General features: G+C 54.4%; 6 protein-coding genes across 6 annotated transcripts in view; 3 read left to right on the forward strand and 3 right to left on the reverse strand.

Moving 5' to 3' along the window:
• Nucleotides 1-1,463: 1,463 nt before the first annotated feature.
• On the reverse strand, nt 1,464-2,323 carry GUITHDRAFT_163315 (hypothetical protein; the record flags this gene model as incomplete). The annotated part of the gene is made up of 1 exon (XM_005832070.1): nt 1,464-2,323. The coding sequence occupies exon 1, from the start codon at nt 2,271-2,273 to the stop codon at nt 1,464-1,466; it is 810 nt and encodes a 269-aa protein (XP_005832127.1). The 5' UTR covers nt 2,274-2,323.
• A 3,105-nt stretch (nt 2,324-5,428) lies between these two features.
• On the forward strand, nt 5,429-5,782 carry GUITHDRAFT_50592 (hypothetical protein; the record flags this gene model as incomplete). The annotated part of the gene is made up of 1 exon (XM_005832071.1): nt 5,429-5,782. A coding segment is annotated over one exon (354 nt), but the record flags the coding sequence as incomplete, so codon positions are not given.
• Nucleotides 5,783-6,850: 1,068 nt separating this feature from the next.
• GUITHDRAFT_44001 (hypothetical protein) lies at nt 6,851-7,291 on the forward strand (the record flags this gene model as incomplete). The annotated part of the gene is made up of 1 exon (XM_005832072.1): nt 6,851-7,291. A coding segment is annotated over one exon (441 nt), but the record flags the coding sequence as incomplete, so codon positions are not given.
• Nucleotides 7,292-8,460: 1,169 nt separating this feature from the next.
• Nucleotides 8,461-9,054, reverse strand: GUITHDRAFT_71470 (hypothetical protein; the record flags this gene model as incomplete). Its single annotated transcript, XM_005832073.1, has 2 exons — nt 8,461-8,610; nt 8,854-9,054. The coding sequence occupies 2 exons, from the start codon at nt 9,052-9,054 to the stop codon at nt 8,461-8,463; spliced, it is 351 nt and encodes a 116-aa protein (XP_005832130.1).
• Nucleotides 9,055-10,340: 1,286 nt separating this feature from the next.
• On the forward strand, nt 10,341-11,662 carry RPS18e_1 (small subunit ribosomal protein S18e_1, cytoplasmic). Its single transcript, XM_005832074.1, has 2 exons — nt 10,341-10,351; nt 11,150-11,662. Exons 1-2 carry the CDS (start codon nt 10,349-10,351, stop codon nt 11,612-11,614), a joined length of 468 nt encoding a protein of 155 aa, XP_005832131.1. The 5' UTR covers nt 10,341-10,348; the 3' UTR covers nt 11,615-11,662.
• Nucleotides 11,663-11,756: 94 nt separating this feature from the next.
• The window catches only part of GUITHDRAFT_71483 (hypothetical protein), a gene marked incomplete at both ends in the record, with an annotated part of 2,194 nt that continues 1,671 nt past the window's right edge, over nt 11,757-12,279 (reverse strand). The window contains 3 exons of the mRNA XM_005832075.1: nt 11,757-11,877; nt 12,014-12,069; nt 12,203-12,241. Coding sequence (XP_005832132.1) covers nt 11,757-11,877; nt 12,014-12,069; nt 12,203-12,241 — 216 coding nt within the window. The remainder of the gene's footprint in view (nt 11,878-12,013; nt 12,070-12,202; nt 12,242-12,279) is intronic.

The following is a 12,279-nucleotide window of genomic DNA, read 5'->3' on the forward strand; positions in this document are numbered from 1 at the left end:
CTCCTCCTCCTCCCGCTATGACGTTTTTCCCTCTCATCGCTTACTCAGGTTGGTCTCGGAGGCAACCAGCTCGTCCATCCTGGCATCGAGCAACTCGCCTACACGCTCGAGCTCTCCATCTACAGGTCTAGAGCTGCTTACTGCCCTCCCCTCCCTCCCCTTGCTTGTTCCATCCTCCTCTTCCTTTTGCTACTCCTCCTCTTCCTCCTCTTTCTCCTCCTCTTGCTCCTGTTTCTTCTTCTCCCCTCGCCCGCCCCTCCCTTCTCTCCTCCTCCTCCTCCTCCTCCTTCCATTCTCCCTCCCCTTCCACTTGCTTCCACTAACTTACGCTATATCTCTACAGAATCGTCGTGTCCTACTACCTCGACATCCCTGATCTTCTCGGCAACGCAGGTTCTTCCCAGCCCGCAGCTCCCCCCCTCCCCCTACCTCCGAAGGAACTTCGTCAGAGTTGTTGGCTGCTTTACAAGCAGTCTCCATCCTCCTCTCTCTCCCCTTCCCTCCCCTCCTCTCTTCCATCCTCCTTTCTCCTCTCTCCTTCACTTTGCTCCCCTCTTCTCTCGATGCCCTTGTCTCCCCTCTCATCACTGTTTTCTCGCCTCAGGATCGGAATGCTCCTCCTGGATCGTGTGGAGCGAAACTCCAAAAAAAGCATGGAAGGAGCTCTACCTTCCAAGGTCTCCACCACCACCACCATCTTCTCCTCGTCCACCACCACCACCATCTCCTCCTCCTCCTCCTCCTCCTCCTCCTCCTCCTCCACCACCACCACCACCTCCTCCTCCTCCTCCTACTCCTCCTCCTCCTCCTCCCTCTTCCCCCTCTCATCTCCCAGCTCGTGCTCACGGCTTTGCAGGCTGCAAACTTTCCTGGCATTCAAGTCGGGCATTCTGCCAGTAGGAGAGGCAACCATGACATAAGAAGAGTGCAAGCAAAAAGACAATCACAGCTTCAAATCATAACTAATGTTACCATCACTCCTCCTCCTTCCTCTTTCTGCCTCCTTCCTCTTCCTACAAGCACATCAAGGTCCTGTGGCGCGAGCAGAAGCACTTCTTTCCTTCATCCCTCCTCGTCTTCACCCTCACACTGCATCCTTCAGGGTGGACGCAGCGGAACCCGAGCAAGCTCTCGTGGCAGCTCCACTTGTGCCGCTTGCAGAAGATAGGAGGCCCTCCAGCAGGACCGAAGGAAGGATGCTTCCTGCATCCCTCCCGCTGGCACCTGCTCACGTGCACCAGGTCCACCTCCCCTGGTCGTGCGTGCTGCCTGCAGTGCAACAGAATCTTCGTCCTGCCTCCTACTCCTCCTCCTCCTCCTCCTCCTCCTCCACATCCACCTCCACCACCTCCTCCTCCTGCATCCCCCCGTTTCAGTGGAAGAAGAGTCTCTTCAATCTTCTCACTGTCCCGATAAAGGTGCAGATCAGGGCCGAAGCAAGCATGCTGTGGGCATTCAAGGCATCAACCTACCAGCAGAAGCAGCTTCTCCTCCTGCGTCCCGCCTCCTCCTCCTCCTTCCCTCTGCTGTCCGTCACCTTCCCCCTTCCTCATCGAGGCACAACTGACACAGAGAAGGTCGTTCCATGTCCTCTCGCTCCTTGAGAACCTGCCGAAGGCAACGGGACGATCATGGCAGTGCTCGCAGCGTCGCTCCTGCCAAGGACTGGAACTCCTCTCCTCCCCATGTAGGAAGTCAGCCCAACCCTTCCATCCCTCCTCCTTGTACGCGTGGTTGGGGTTGTAGGGGATAGACGACGGTCTCTCCTGCCAACTCCAGAACTCCACTCTCCTCCTGTACCCTTGCCTCCGGACGATCTCCCGAGCTGTGTGGAAGTCCAGCCTCTTCCTGCTCCTCGACCGCGACCTCCCTTGGAACATGCTCACGTTGAGCGCCTCATCGGAGGAGCAGTCTGAGAAGATAAAGTTCTTGCTGTCCTGCATCAGCGTCTTGGAGGCGATCTCCTGCCAGCCGCACCGGGAGGACTGGGAGTCGGCAGACTCCAAGAGCTGGATGCCCCCACTCTTCCTCCCCTCGCTCATCTCCACCGTGTCTTCCTGCTCGGTCGGAGACTTTGCTCCTTCACATGAGCAGAAGGAAGACGAGCTATGCTGATCGCCAGAGAAGGGCAAGTGACCAGTCAGGAGCATGCTTGATCCGCTCAGTCGCAGAACCCCCCGTGCTTCGCTCGATTGGTTGATGTCCACAGAGAGGAGGAGAATAAGGATGAGACTGGAGAAAAATTGCATCCTCGACAGAAGTCTCCCTACCATCGCATCTCTTCAGAGCCGAGTCATGCATTCCATTCCTGTACCACCAGCCGTCAGATGGCTCGCTACCAAGTCTCAACTCAGCCGTTTCTTCCAGTTGAAGTTGAACTCCAGCCTGAACTCCTACACTTCTTGTCACTAACTAATGAATCGCTAAACACTCCTAAGCGTCCTTCCTTCCTCCTCCTCCTCCTCCCCTTCCTCCCCCTACATCACTGCTTCCTTGGAGGCCGCCATTTGACGGTTTTAACCGTAAGGGAAAACAGTATGAGGGGGTGGGGCCGTGATCAGATGGACCCCTACACACTCTCCAAGTGCGTGCATGCTGGTATCTTGGTGGGTAAAAGCATGGAATTACAGGGGTACTTAAGGATATGGGGTAGTGACAGTGCTGAAATATAGGGTAGGGTAGGCTAGGGTGTTCCCTTTGTTTGTGGGGGTCCTTTCATGAGCGGAGCCTCCCGGCGGGCCCGGAGGTGGCCGATCGGACTCCGGGAAATGGTCCGGGCCCCGGGGCCCGGGACCGTCCGGGAGACTCGAAGAGGCGGCCGGGCCGCCGGGTTTCTAAGGCTGATCACGATGGTCACTCAGTACTATGATGATATCATTCGGTACCACAAGTTTTACTCATCATGCAGCCTGTCAGTAGTCTCTCACTATATCCGCAGAAGTTTCCAAAAGACCTCTTTTCATGGTTTCTACAGGAGCCTGGAGTCCGTGAGACACGAGTGGGCTAGTACTGACGGGGGTCTGAAAGCTGGGGAAGTAGGGGGTTACCCTTCAAATCTGGTCCATGAAGGGGTGATTGAGCAGAGGATGAAGGGGGTAGTCGAATTGATTGAGACAGAGCAGGGGGGTTAAAGCTACCAAAGGAGTCGTGATAGCAGAACTACCCACCGTCTCCGAGGACAGAAGCTGATATTCGAGCAGTACCCCCCATATAAGCATGAATTTTGGCTGGAAATGAGGGGCTTCATGAGTACCCCCACCCACTATTTTAATCCGCCCGCGGGGGGACATAGAGGACCGAGTTACCCTTTCTCCTTGGAACCCTCTAAAACCTTTTAAATTCAATAGTGTAATTATATAAAGTTTACAATATTTTATGATATCTTTGCAACCTTCCCGAAGTTAAGTATAAAATACATAATCTATATAAAAATCGAAGCCATATTTCCTTCATTATGGGTAAATACATATAATTTCAAATAATTATATATAATATCTTCATAACAGTTAGGGACCCCTTCGGGGCCAAAAGGGAAGATAAACCCCTTACCGACCACCCTCATCAATGACCCCACCGCGCTTTGACTGTTGGACTAACTACCTAGGGGTCATACCATGGACCCCTGAGATCCCTTTAGTACCGGTTAATTAGACTCAATAGACCCCATAATTTAAATAGGAAGATCAAAGTTACACAACTGTACCGGTGCTTGACTTCCATGACCCATGACCTCGAAGTCCAGTACCCCACCCCTATGTTCCGCCTACAGGAACTACTCTCGGCGATCATGGCGGAGGAGGGGACGTTCTTGGTGGAGCGCTCCAGCGCTGCCCATACTTCAGACCTTCCCCGTCCCCCCTGCCCTCTCCCTCCTCCTCTTCCTCCTCATCCAGACTCCTCCGAGAGTTCCCACTCGCTCCGCCTCTCCATCTCCTCCCTTCTTCCCCAATCACAACTGACGCCCTCTCATGAACCAAGTCACATCGCACACCCATCTCCACCTACTTTGTCAGACGATGCTGAGCCTCCCGCCGTGTCCTATCACTCACTTCCTCTTCCTCACTCCCTCCCTCACTCGCATCGTTTGGTCCCAGTCGGCTCGTCTTCGACACCATCACCTCCCTCTTCTGCTCCTTCCCTCTCACCTCTCGGCCCTGGCGATCATAGCTCGTCATTCGCGTCCAACCATGAGGGGAACGGCGCTGGCGCACTTCCAAGGTCACCGCAGGGAGCTAGCAGTGAGGACTTGTTTGAACGAAGACAATGGAGGCAGAGGTTGAAGGTCAGCACAGACCTGGTACAGGACGTGGAGGAAGAGCTGATGGGGAGGACGAGACGTCCGTCGATCTCGACACACATCAACGATGATGATCTTGCTGCGAGCCCCACATCACGATCAGCATCAAATAGACAAGGTGGAGGCAAGAGCCCTCAACACGGTGTGTTCAGCAGGAGGTCGACGCTCATAGAAAGCTTCCGGAACTCTAAGGACCTGGCCACGATCCCTTCCTTGGACCTTCCGGCAGACTGGGAGCAGGAGTTCAGAGAGTCTCTCTACAGGCCGACGATGCTGCGGATCTGCTCCGTCATCGCCACCCCCACCTTCCTGTTTATGTTCCTCTTCAGCATCTACTCTGACGACTCGATCCCCGGGAGCGAGACCCTTCACATGGTGACCTACCTTCCGTTCCTCGTCTCTTGCATCTGGTGTGCCGTCACTGCAGTCCTTGTCTTCCTCGAGCCGGCGCAGGGGTTCTGTCTCAGACACTACTCCGCCCTCGTCATCAGCTTCTCCCTCAACCTGTACCTCAGCTTCATAGTACCTGACGCCATCAAGGAATATAGGCGTACCCTCTATGGCGATGACCGTGCGGAGTACGTGACGTGGCAGATAGACTACTCCACCTTCCCTCCCACTCGCAACTGCACGGACAGCAGGCCGTCGCAGACGATGACTTTCTGGCACGACTTCCATGCTATTGGCTGCAACAACATGGTGATGGGGGGCGACAACTTTTGCCTCTATGTCACTGTCCTCCTGGACCCGCTGGTGTTCCACTTGAACCACAAGGATGTTGTCATCCAGACCTGCCTGATGACTATCATCTTCATCGTGGGCGCCTTGGCGACCGGATCGCATCACTCCCTTCTCATGACGCTGTCGGTGTTCCACCTTGTCGTGGGGCTGTCGATCGCCGTCATCTGCCGCGCTCAGAGGAAGAGCGAGACGGAGCAGTTCGTCATCGCAAAGTACACCAAAGTCTCCTCGGATCAGAGCAGGAGCATCGTGCACACGCTGGTGCCTCCCGATGTTGCGTCGAAGCTTGCCTTCCATGACAAGAAGACGTTCCTGGGCACTACCATCCCTCAATGTATCGTAATGTTCTGCTCGCTGGAGCCACGGGAGCTCCTGAAAGCCTCTCCTACCTTCGAGATCTTCAACCTGATGGACGACGTCTTCAAGGTCTTCGACCATCTAGTCTCCATGAGCGGCATGTACAAGTATCAGCATGTTGGCGACTGGTACATCATCACCTGCCCCCGGGCCGCCAACCCCTTTGCGGAGCAGGAGCAGAGGAAACCTTACCCGCACGACTACGTGACGTCGATGGTGCAGCTAGCGAGTTGCTTGCAGCTGGCGTGCAAGGGGTATGACTACAAGGGGACGCAGCTCAGTCTCAAGGTAGGCGTCCACTTCGGATCCGCCGCAGGGGCAGTGATCGGGGTCCACCGATCCTTCTACTGCGTGTACGGGGACACGATCAACACCACAGCTCGCATGTGCAAGTATGCAGGAGACGATGAGATCGCATGCTCGAAGCAGTTCGCGGACAAGGTGGCGGAGGACGGGGGGAAGGACATACTCTCCTCGTCCAAGGGCTCGCTGTACATCAAGGGGAAGGGGGAGATGGAGGTGTTCCGCCTGGAGGTGGCACAGAAGGAGGAGGACAGGAGAGAGTCGATGCATGGCTTGTTGAGAGCGGAGTCGAGGAGTCGATTCAGCTCTGTAGGCTCGGACTCGTCGAGCATCGTGGAGCCGCTGCTGAGGGTGAAGTTGCAGGAACTGAGCAAGGAGGGGAGGGTCCTGGTCAAGAGCAGCAAGTTTGCGCTCAACAGGTTCGAGACTGAGTTCGTGGACGCCAAGACCGAGAAAGTCTTCCTCCAGGACTGCACCTACAACCACCGCATGATCATGTCGGCAGGGGTTCTGGTTCACTTTCTGGCCGTGCTGTGCCAATGGCAGTCGGTAAACTTCCCGGAGGCGAGCTACACGCTTGAGGGAGATGAGGGCAAGGTGGGGACGGACACTGTCTTCCTCCTCCTGACCATCCACCTCGGCGTTGTCTTCGTGTGCAGCATTGCCTCAATCATCTGCTTCTTCAGCTCGGACTACATGGGGTTGAGGCAGAGGTCACATCTTGCCTTCGTGAAGATCGTCTTCAACGCCTGCTCGCTCGCCGCCAACTTTTACATCGCCATGGACGGCTGGCTGATCCTCTTCAGCACCGTCTTCGTCGCCATCCACTCCATGGCAAGCGGCATCGGGTTCAAGCACAACGTGCTCGTGTCGGCCGTCGCCTTCTTCCTGTCTGTACCCTACATCCTGTCGGAGGAGCAGAAGTCGGAGAGGATAGAGATCATCGTCGAGATCGTTCTTACCGTCCTTGTCTCTGTCTTTGTGTCCCGCATCATCGACAAGAGCGAGCGGCTGCGGTGGAGACTCTACAAGCTCTTCCAGGTTGAGTTCAGGAGACTGAGGCTGATCCTCGTCGACCTGCTCCCCGACGACATCGCAGAGAAGATGATCCACGATAACATGAACTTTGACGTCACGAGCAGGAGGGCGGTTGTCCTCCAGCTCGACATCTGCAACTTCACCGCCATGTCGCAGACCATGAGCGCGCTGCACGTAGCGACGATGGTGCACTCCATCTTCTCCGCCTTCGACTCCTCCGTGGAGAGGCTGGACCTCTTCAAGATGGACACGATAGGAGACGCGTACATCGTCGCTGCCTGGCTGCCCGAAACTCCCGATTGGCATGAAGATCGCAACAGCAAGAAGATCTGCCGCAAGGTTCTGATGCTAGCAAGGGACATGATCACGGCCATGGAAGAGCACAGGACGCTGACGGGGCTCGAGGTCAACTGCAGGATCGGAATCTCCGTGGGAAAGTTCGCGTGCGGGCTGATAGGAAGGGTGCAATCTCGATTTCACGTGATGGGGAGGGCTATGGGGGAGGTAGAGCACCTGGAGCAGAAGTGTGTTATCAACGGCATCCATGTCAGTGACAAGTTCCTGCGAGGACTGGGCCTCGATATCCTCAGGAGCAGTGAGACGAAGGAGCAAGGAGGGAGCCCCGGCGAGAGGGGGGAGGAGGATGGCGCGAGTCCGGAGGAGGTGAGGATGGAAGTGAAGGAGGACGAGGAGGAGGAGAGCGAGCAGGGGACGTGCAAGGAGGGAGAAAACCCCTCGGAGACCTCCGCCTCCTCGTTGCAAGAGCGCGTTGCCGGTTGTATGCCCTTGCACTGGAAGCTGACCAAGACCTTCACGTACGGGGAAGACAACAAAAAGGCGGAGGAGGAGCTTGACAGAGATTTCCGACCGACGTGCTCAGACGAGTCGGGGCTTCATATAGAGGATGAGACCATGCATGCGAGCTTCGTCTTTGAGCTTGTCGATTAGAAGGGGTGGGGCACTTGTTTAGATTGTAGAGTAGTTACACAATGAAATGTTTTTAGTTGCCAAATATCTTCTGTTTTGTTCGGATTCATTGGTCGGCCATATTCCGACAAAAAAAGCTGAAGAGAAAACACAAAGACAAACTGATATGTCAGTTTTCAACACACTACAATTATACACACGCGCGCACACACAGAGTGCTCCTCCTGTTTCATGCACTGCTTCCGCTGATGAAGATGGAGTAGCGACAAAGAGGAGGAGGTAGGAGGAGAATGGGGAGAGCAACGAGAATGGGGGATGTAGAAGGGAGGGAGGAGGCAAGGAAATCGAGGGAGGATGGAGTGCTAGGGGGACCTTGGGATCGAGTCAAACTCCTGACTGTCAACGATGAAGGTCAGAAAACAAACAGAAAAAGTACAACAAAGCATGAGAAACGGAAAGAGGAGAAAAGGGAAATGAGACCGGAAGATATCTTCATCATCACCACCACCATCATCATGAGCACCACAATCATCATCATCATCACCACCACCACCACCACCACCACCACCACCACCACCACCACCACCACCACCACCATCATCATCGTCATCATCATCATCGTCGTCGTTGTCATCATCATCGTCATGCTCATCATCATCATCACCACCACCACCTCCTCCATCACCATCACCATCACCATCACCATCACCATCACCATCACCATCAAGGTCAAAGATGCAACATCAGCACCGCAGATCGCACCATGGACACACACAAGGGACATGCAGCATGCGGCATTACTCGATCGGAAGGCTCCATTCCTCCCTCGTCATCCTCGCCTTCTCCAGCACGGACTTCCCCTCCTTGTACTTCTGGCTCTGCTCGAAAGCCTCCTCGTACTTCCACCCGAGGTATTCGTCGCAGCAGTTGCAGTAGATGTCTTGCACCTGCCATCCGCCCTCAGTCCTCTTGTTCTCTTCCTCCTCCGAGAGAGCGAGAGAGAAGGGGGTGCTGGGGAGGGGAGGGAGGGCAGAGAGATCAACAAGTACCAGAATATCACGACCAGCAGCAGCAGCAGCAGCAGCAGCAGCAGCAGCAGCAGCAGCAGCAGCAGCAGCACTAGGGCAAAGACGGGACAGCGTCGCCTACACAGGGGGGCAGGATGCTTCTCCTTCCTCTCGTCTCTTCACCTTGTGTAGCCCAGTGGTCAGTACTCGGTCCTCCGTCGGCCCAAAGTTGATGTTGACAACTGTGTTGAACAGATACGCCCTCCCAGTGCGCCCTTGGAAGGACTTGGACACGATGTCTTCATAGTTTGTCAAGTGGGTTCGACAGTTGGAGCATGCGTAGATCTTGCTCCCTGCGAGGAACTTACGGTGGATTCTTCCCATGTTTCCGGCTGTTGCAGCACAAACTAGAGCCGCTGGAAATGCTCTGCATTCAAAGTCAGTGTGAAACGAGAAGAGGCAGGTGGGGAGGGGGGAGAGGATGACAGAAATGGTTCACAGGATGAGATCAAAGAGAGCTGTGAGTCGCTCGACTCCTCGGGGATCAGGACAGGACTGAAGCATGTAAAATCACAAACTGTAGGCGAGGCCGACAAACAGTCCTATCATCGCAACAAAGTGGTGGGGGGATGGCAGTTGGAAACTCTCAACGTCCTTAAGTTGTTGAGAGGTGAGAGCAGGTGTGAGGCATGAAATGGTTCAGTCGTGATGCAAAGCCTTGCTGCTTAGGTGCCGGTGCAAGTATTGTAGCTGCTAGAAGGCAAGCAAGCAAGGTCGGGCAAGAACTGAGTTCGCCAAGGAGGGAGATGACTGGAAGGAGGAGCAGGAACGAGCAGGTGACTTTCTCACTAGACAGGTAAGGGCAGTGAGGGAGGCAGAGGCGAGGGAGGGTGGAAGAGTCGAGGGAGGGAGGGAGGAGGAGGAGGAGGAGATGGGGAGGGGTTGGTTGGGGTTGAATTTCCTTCAACCCTTTAGGGATCCCTTGAGCCATGTGGGGTAGGGTGAGCAAGTGGTAGGATTTGTGAGGGTGGGGTGATGTCAAATGACCGGTAGAAATGCTAATTTCACTACTGAATATGATTCAAATTACAGGGTAGGGTACAACTTCATAGGGTAGCAATCAATTCAAATATATTGTGGGATGGGGGTAGTAAACAATGGGTGGCATCTTGCTACATCCGGGGGTAGGGTAGTCTCACCCGCACTCCATTACCCTCTAATTATGGGAAATATTGTTGGTATTTGGTGGGTGGGGGTCATCAAAATCGCTGCAACTACGGGTAGGAGTGAATTCCAGTGTGAAGGTCAGGACGCTGAGTGGTAGGGGTAGTAAGTCTAGAAATGAGGGGTCATTGGCATATTTGAGTACCCCTGGTTTGTAGTCAATTCACAGAATTAGAGTAGGTGGGGTCAGCCGTTCAAGGAATAGCGACCGACCGCATCCCCGCATTGACCGTGCTTGTCATGTCCAGGCCTGCCTCAGATGTGTCGGCCCGGAAGGCCCGGCCGGGTCCGGCGTTTACCATCATTGTCACTGAGAGTTTCTGATCAGGTCCGCCTCAGCCCCCGGCACATGATGCTCTATAACGGAAGGTCTCTCCCATGTAACGGTCCATCATAACGTTTTAACGGTTATGTGTTTTTTTTTCCTCGGGCACGAGCGCGTGAGAGCGAAAGCATGGTAAGTGAACGTGCGGGCATGCGGTGATGGCGGGGAGGAGCAGGAGCAGGAGCAGGAGCAGGAGCAGGAGGATCTTGAAGAGAGACAGTTGGAGGGTGAGAGGAATGGAAGATGGCAGCAGGTAGAATAATAGAATCCTCATACTTGTTGATGTTTCCGAGCTGATGTATGCAGAGTACAGTGGTGAGATGGGTGTTGGCAGCAAGTGAGTGATGGATCAGAGAATGAAGAAGGGTGATTTTGATACAAGTCATCGAGATCTAGCAGGGGTAAGGAGAATGAATCCTGTGAGAAGAGAACGGTCCAGACTGGCACATCATTCTGAACAAGTAATGAAACATGCGAGTTGAGAACGAGATGTCTGTTGTTGAGGATAGAAAGGAAGAGCGAGAGCAGTGTATGAGAATGTAAGGATAGAAGCCATTTGTTTGGTGGGTCTGTTATTTGTATGGTGATATTGTTGTTTGTTGAAAATGATCTGTGATGTACCATCTACGTGGCGGAAGTAAGAACTCTGTCAAGTAGTCAGGCACGCAGGAGGGAAGTGGAGAGTAGTTGGCAGTGCTCAATATTGGAGAACAGTTGGGAGAGCAAGAGAAGGGTATGTTCCAGTTGTGACGTGGGAATTCTCATTATGTCAAAAGATGTTTCGTGTGTGAATTCGCTCCCTCGGTCTGCATGGCTCCTGTGTTGAGTTGTAGTCTCTAATGATGTTGGTGTCTGTGGAGGAGATGTACACATGCTCTGTGCCTTGTGGCAGGAGGATCTCTCTTTCATACCTGACGCTCTTCCGTGCAGTCTCTTACCATCAAGGACGGTGGAGACTTCCAGCACATCTTGCGTATCTTGGGTACGAACATCGATGGGAAGCAGAAGGTCATGTACGCCATGACCTCTGTCAAGGGTATCGGTCGCCGTTTCTCCAACATCGTCTGCAAGAAGGCTGACGTCGACATGGACAAGCGTGCCGGCGAGCTCACGCAGAAGGAGATGGACGACCTGGTGACTGTGATCCAAGTCCCCCACGAGTTCAAGATCCCCGCCTGGATGCTCAACAGGAGAAAGGACTTCAAGGACGGCAAGACCTCCCAGCTCTCCTCCAACCAGATCGACCAGAAGATGCGTGACGACCTTGAGCGCCTCAAGAAGATCAAGAACCACAGGGGACTCAGGCACTACTGGGGCCTCCGCGTTCGCGGTCAGCACACCAAGACCACTGGCCGCCGCGGCAAGACCGTCGGTGTGTCGAAGAAGAAGGGATAAACTTAACGCTCCATGTACGAACCTTGATGAAATCTATGATCGCATCCGACCAACCTGTCCCATGTTGTGTGCGCACTTGTCTTCTTGTCATGGTGGGAGGGAGGGGGAAAGGAGGAGGGAGAGTGGGACCGACGGGTTTATTTCATCCTCTCCTCTTACTCAAGCGCCATGAATCCTTCTCCTCAAAGCGGTTGTAGAGCGGCTCGATCTTCTCTTGCCTCTTCCTCTTGGAAAGCTTGGTGGGGTCGCCCGCCCGGTAGTATCTGCGATTAATCAGTCCCAGCACTGCAGTCCAGCCTCTCCTTGTCTTTGCGCCCTCCACCCTTCTTCCCCCTTCTCCTCTTTCTCCCTTCTACAACTCCCTTCTCCTCGACGTCGCATGCACCTCCTCCGTCTCACCTTGGCGCCACCTCGACCAGCCACTTGGCCTCGATCTGAATGATGTTGCGCATGTACTGCGAGCAAGTGAGCAATTGAAGGAAGAGAAGATGAGGATAGATCAGAAGGAAATGAAAAGAACTTGTGAATGAGGAGCAGGAGCAGGAGCAGGAGCAGGAGCAGGAGCAGGAGAAGGAGTAGGAGCAGCACCTCTTTGGTGGTGGTGACCAGCTCGTGGTAAATGACCATCTCCGGGTTCTTGTTGAAAAGGGCGGAGGAGGGATGGA

Source organism: Guillardia theta, assembly GCF_000315625.1.
Source record: "Guillardia theta CCMP2712 unplaced genomic scaffold GUITHscaffold_36, whole genome shotgun sequence".
NCBI classification, from domain to species: Eukaryota; class Cryptophyceae; order Pyrenomonadales; family Geminigeraceae; genus Guillardia; species Guillardia theta.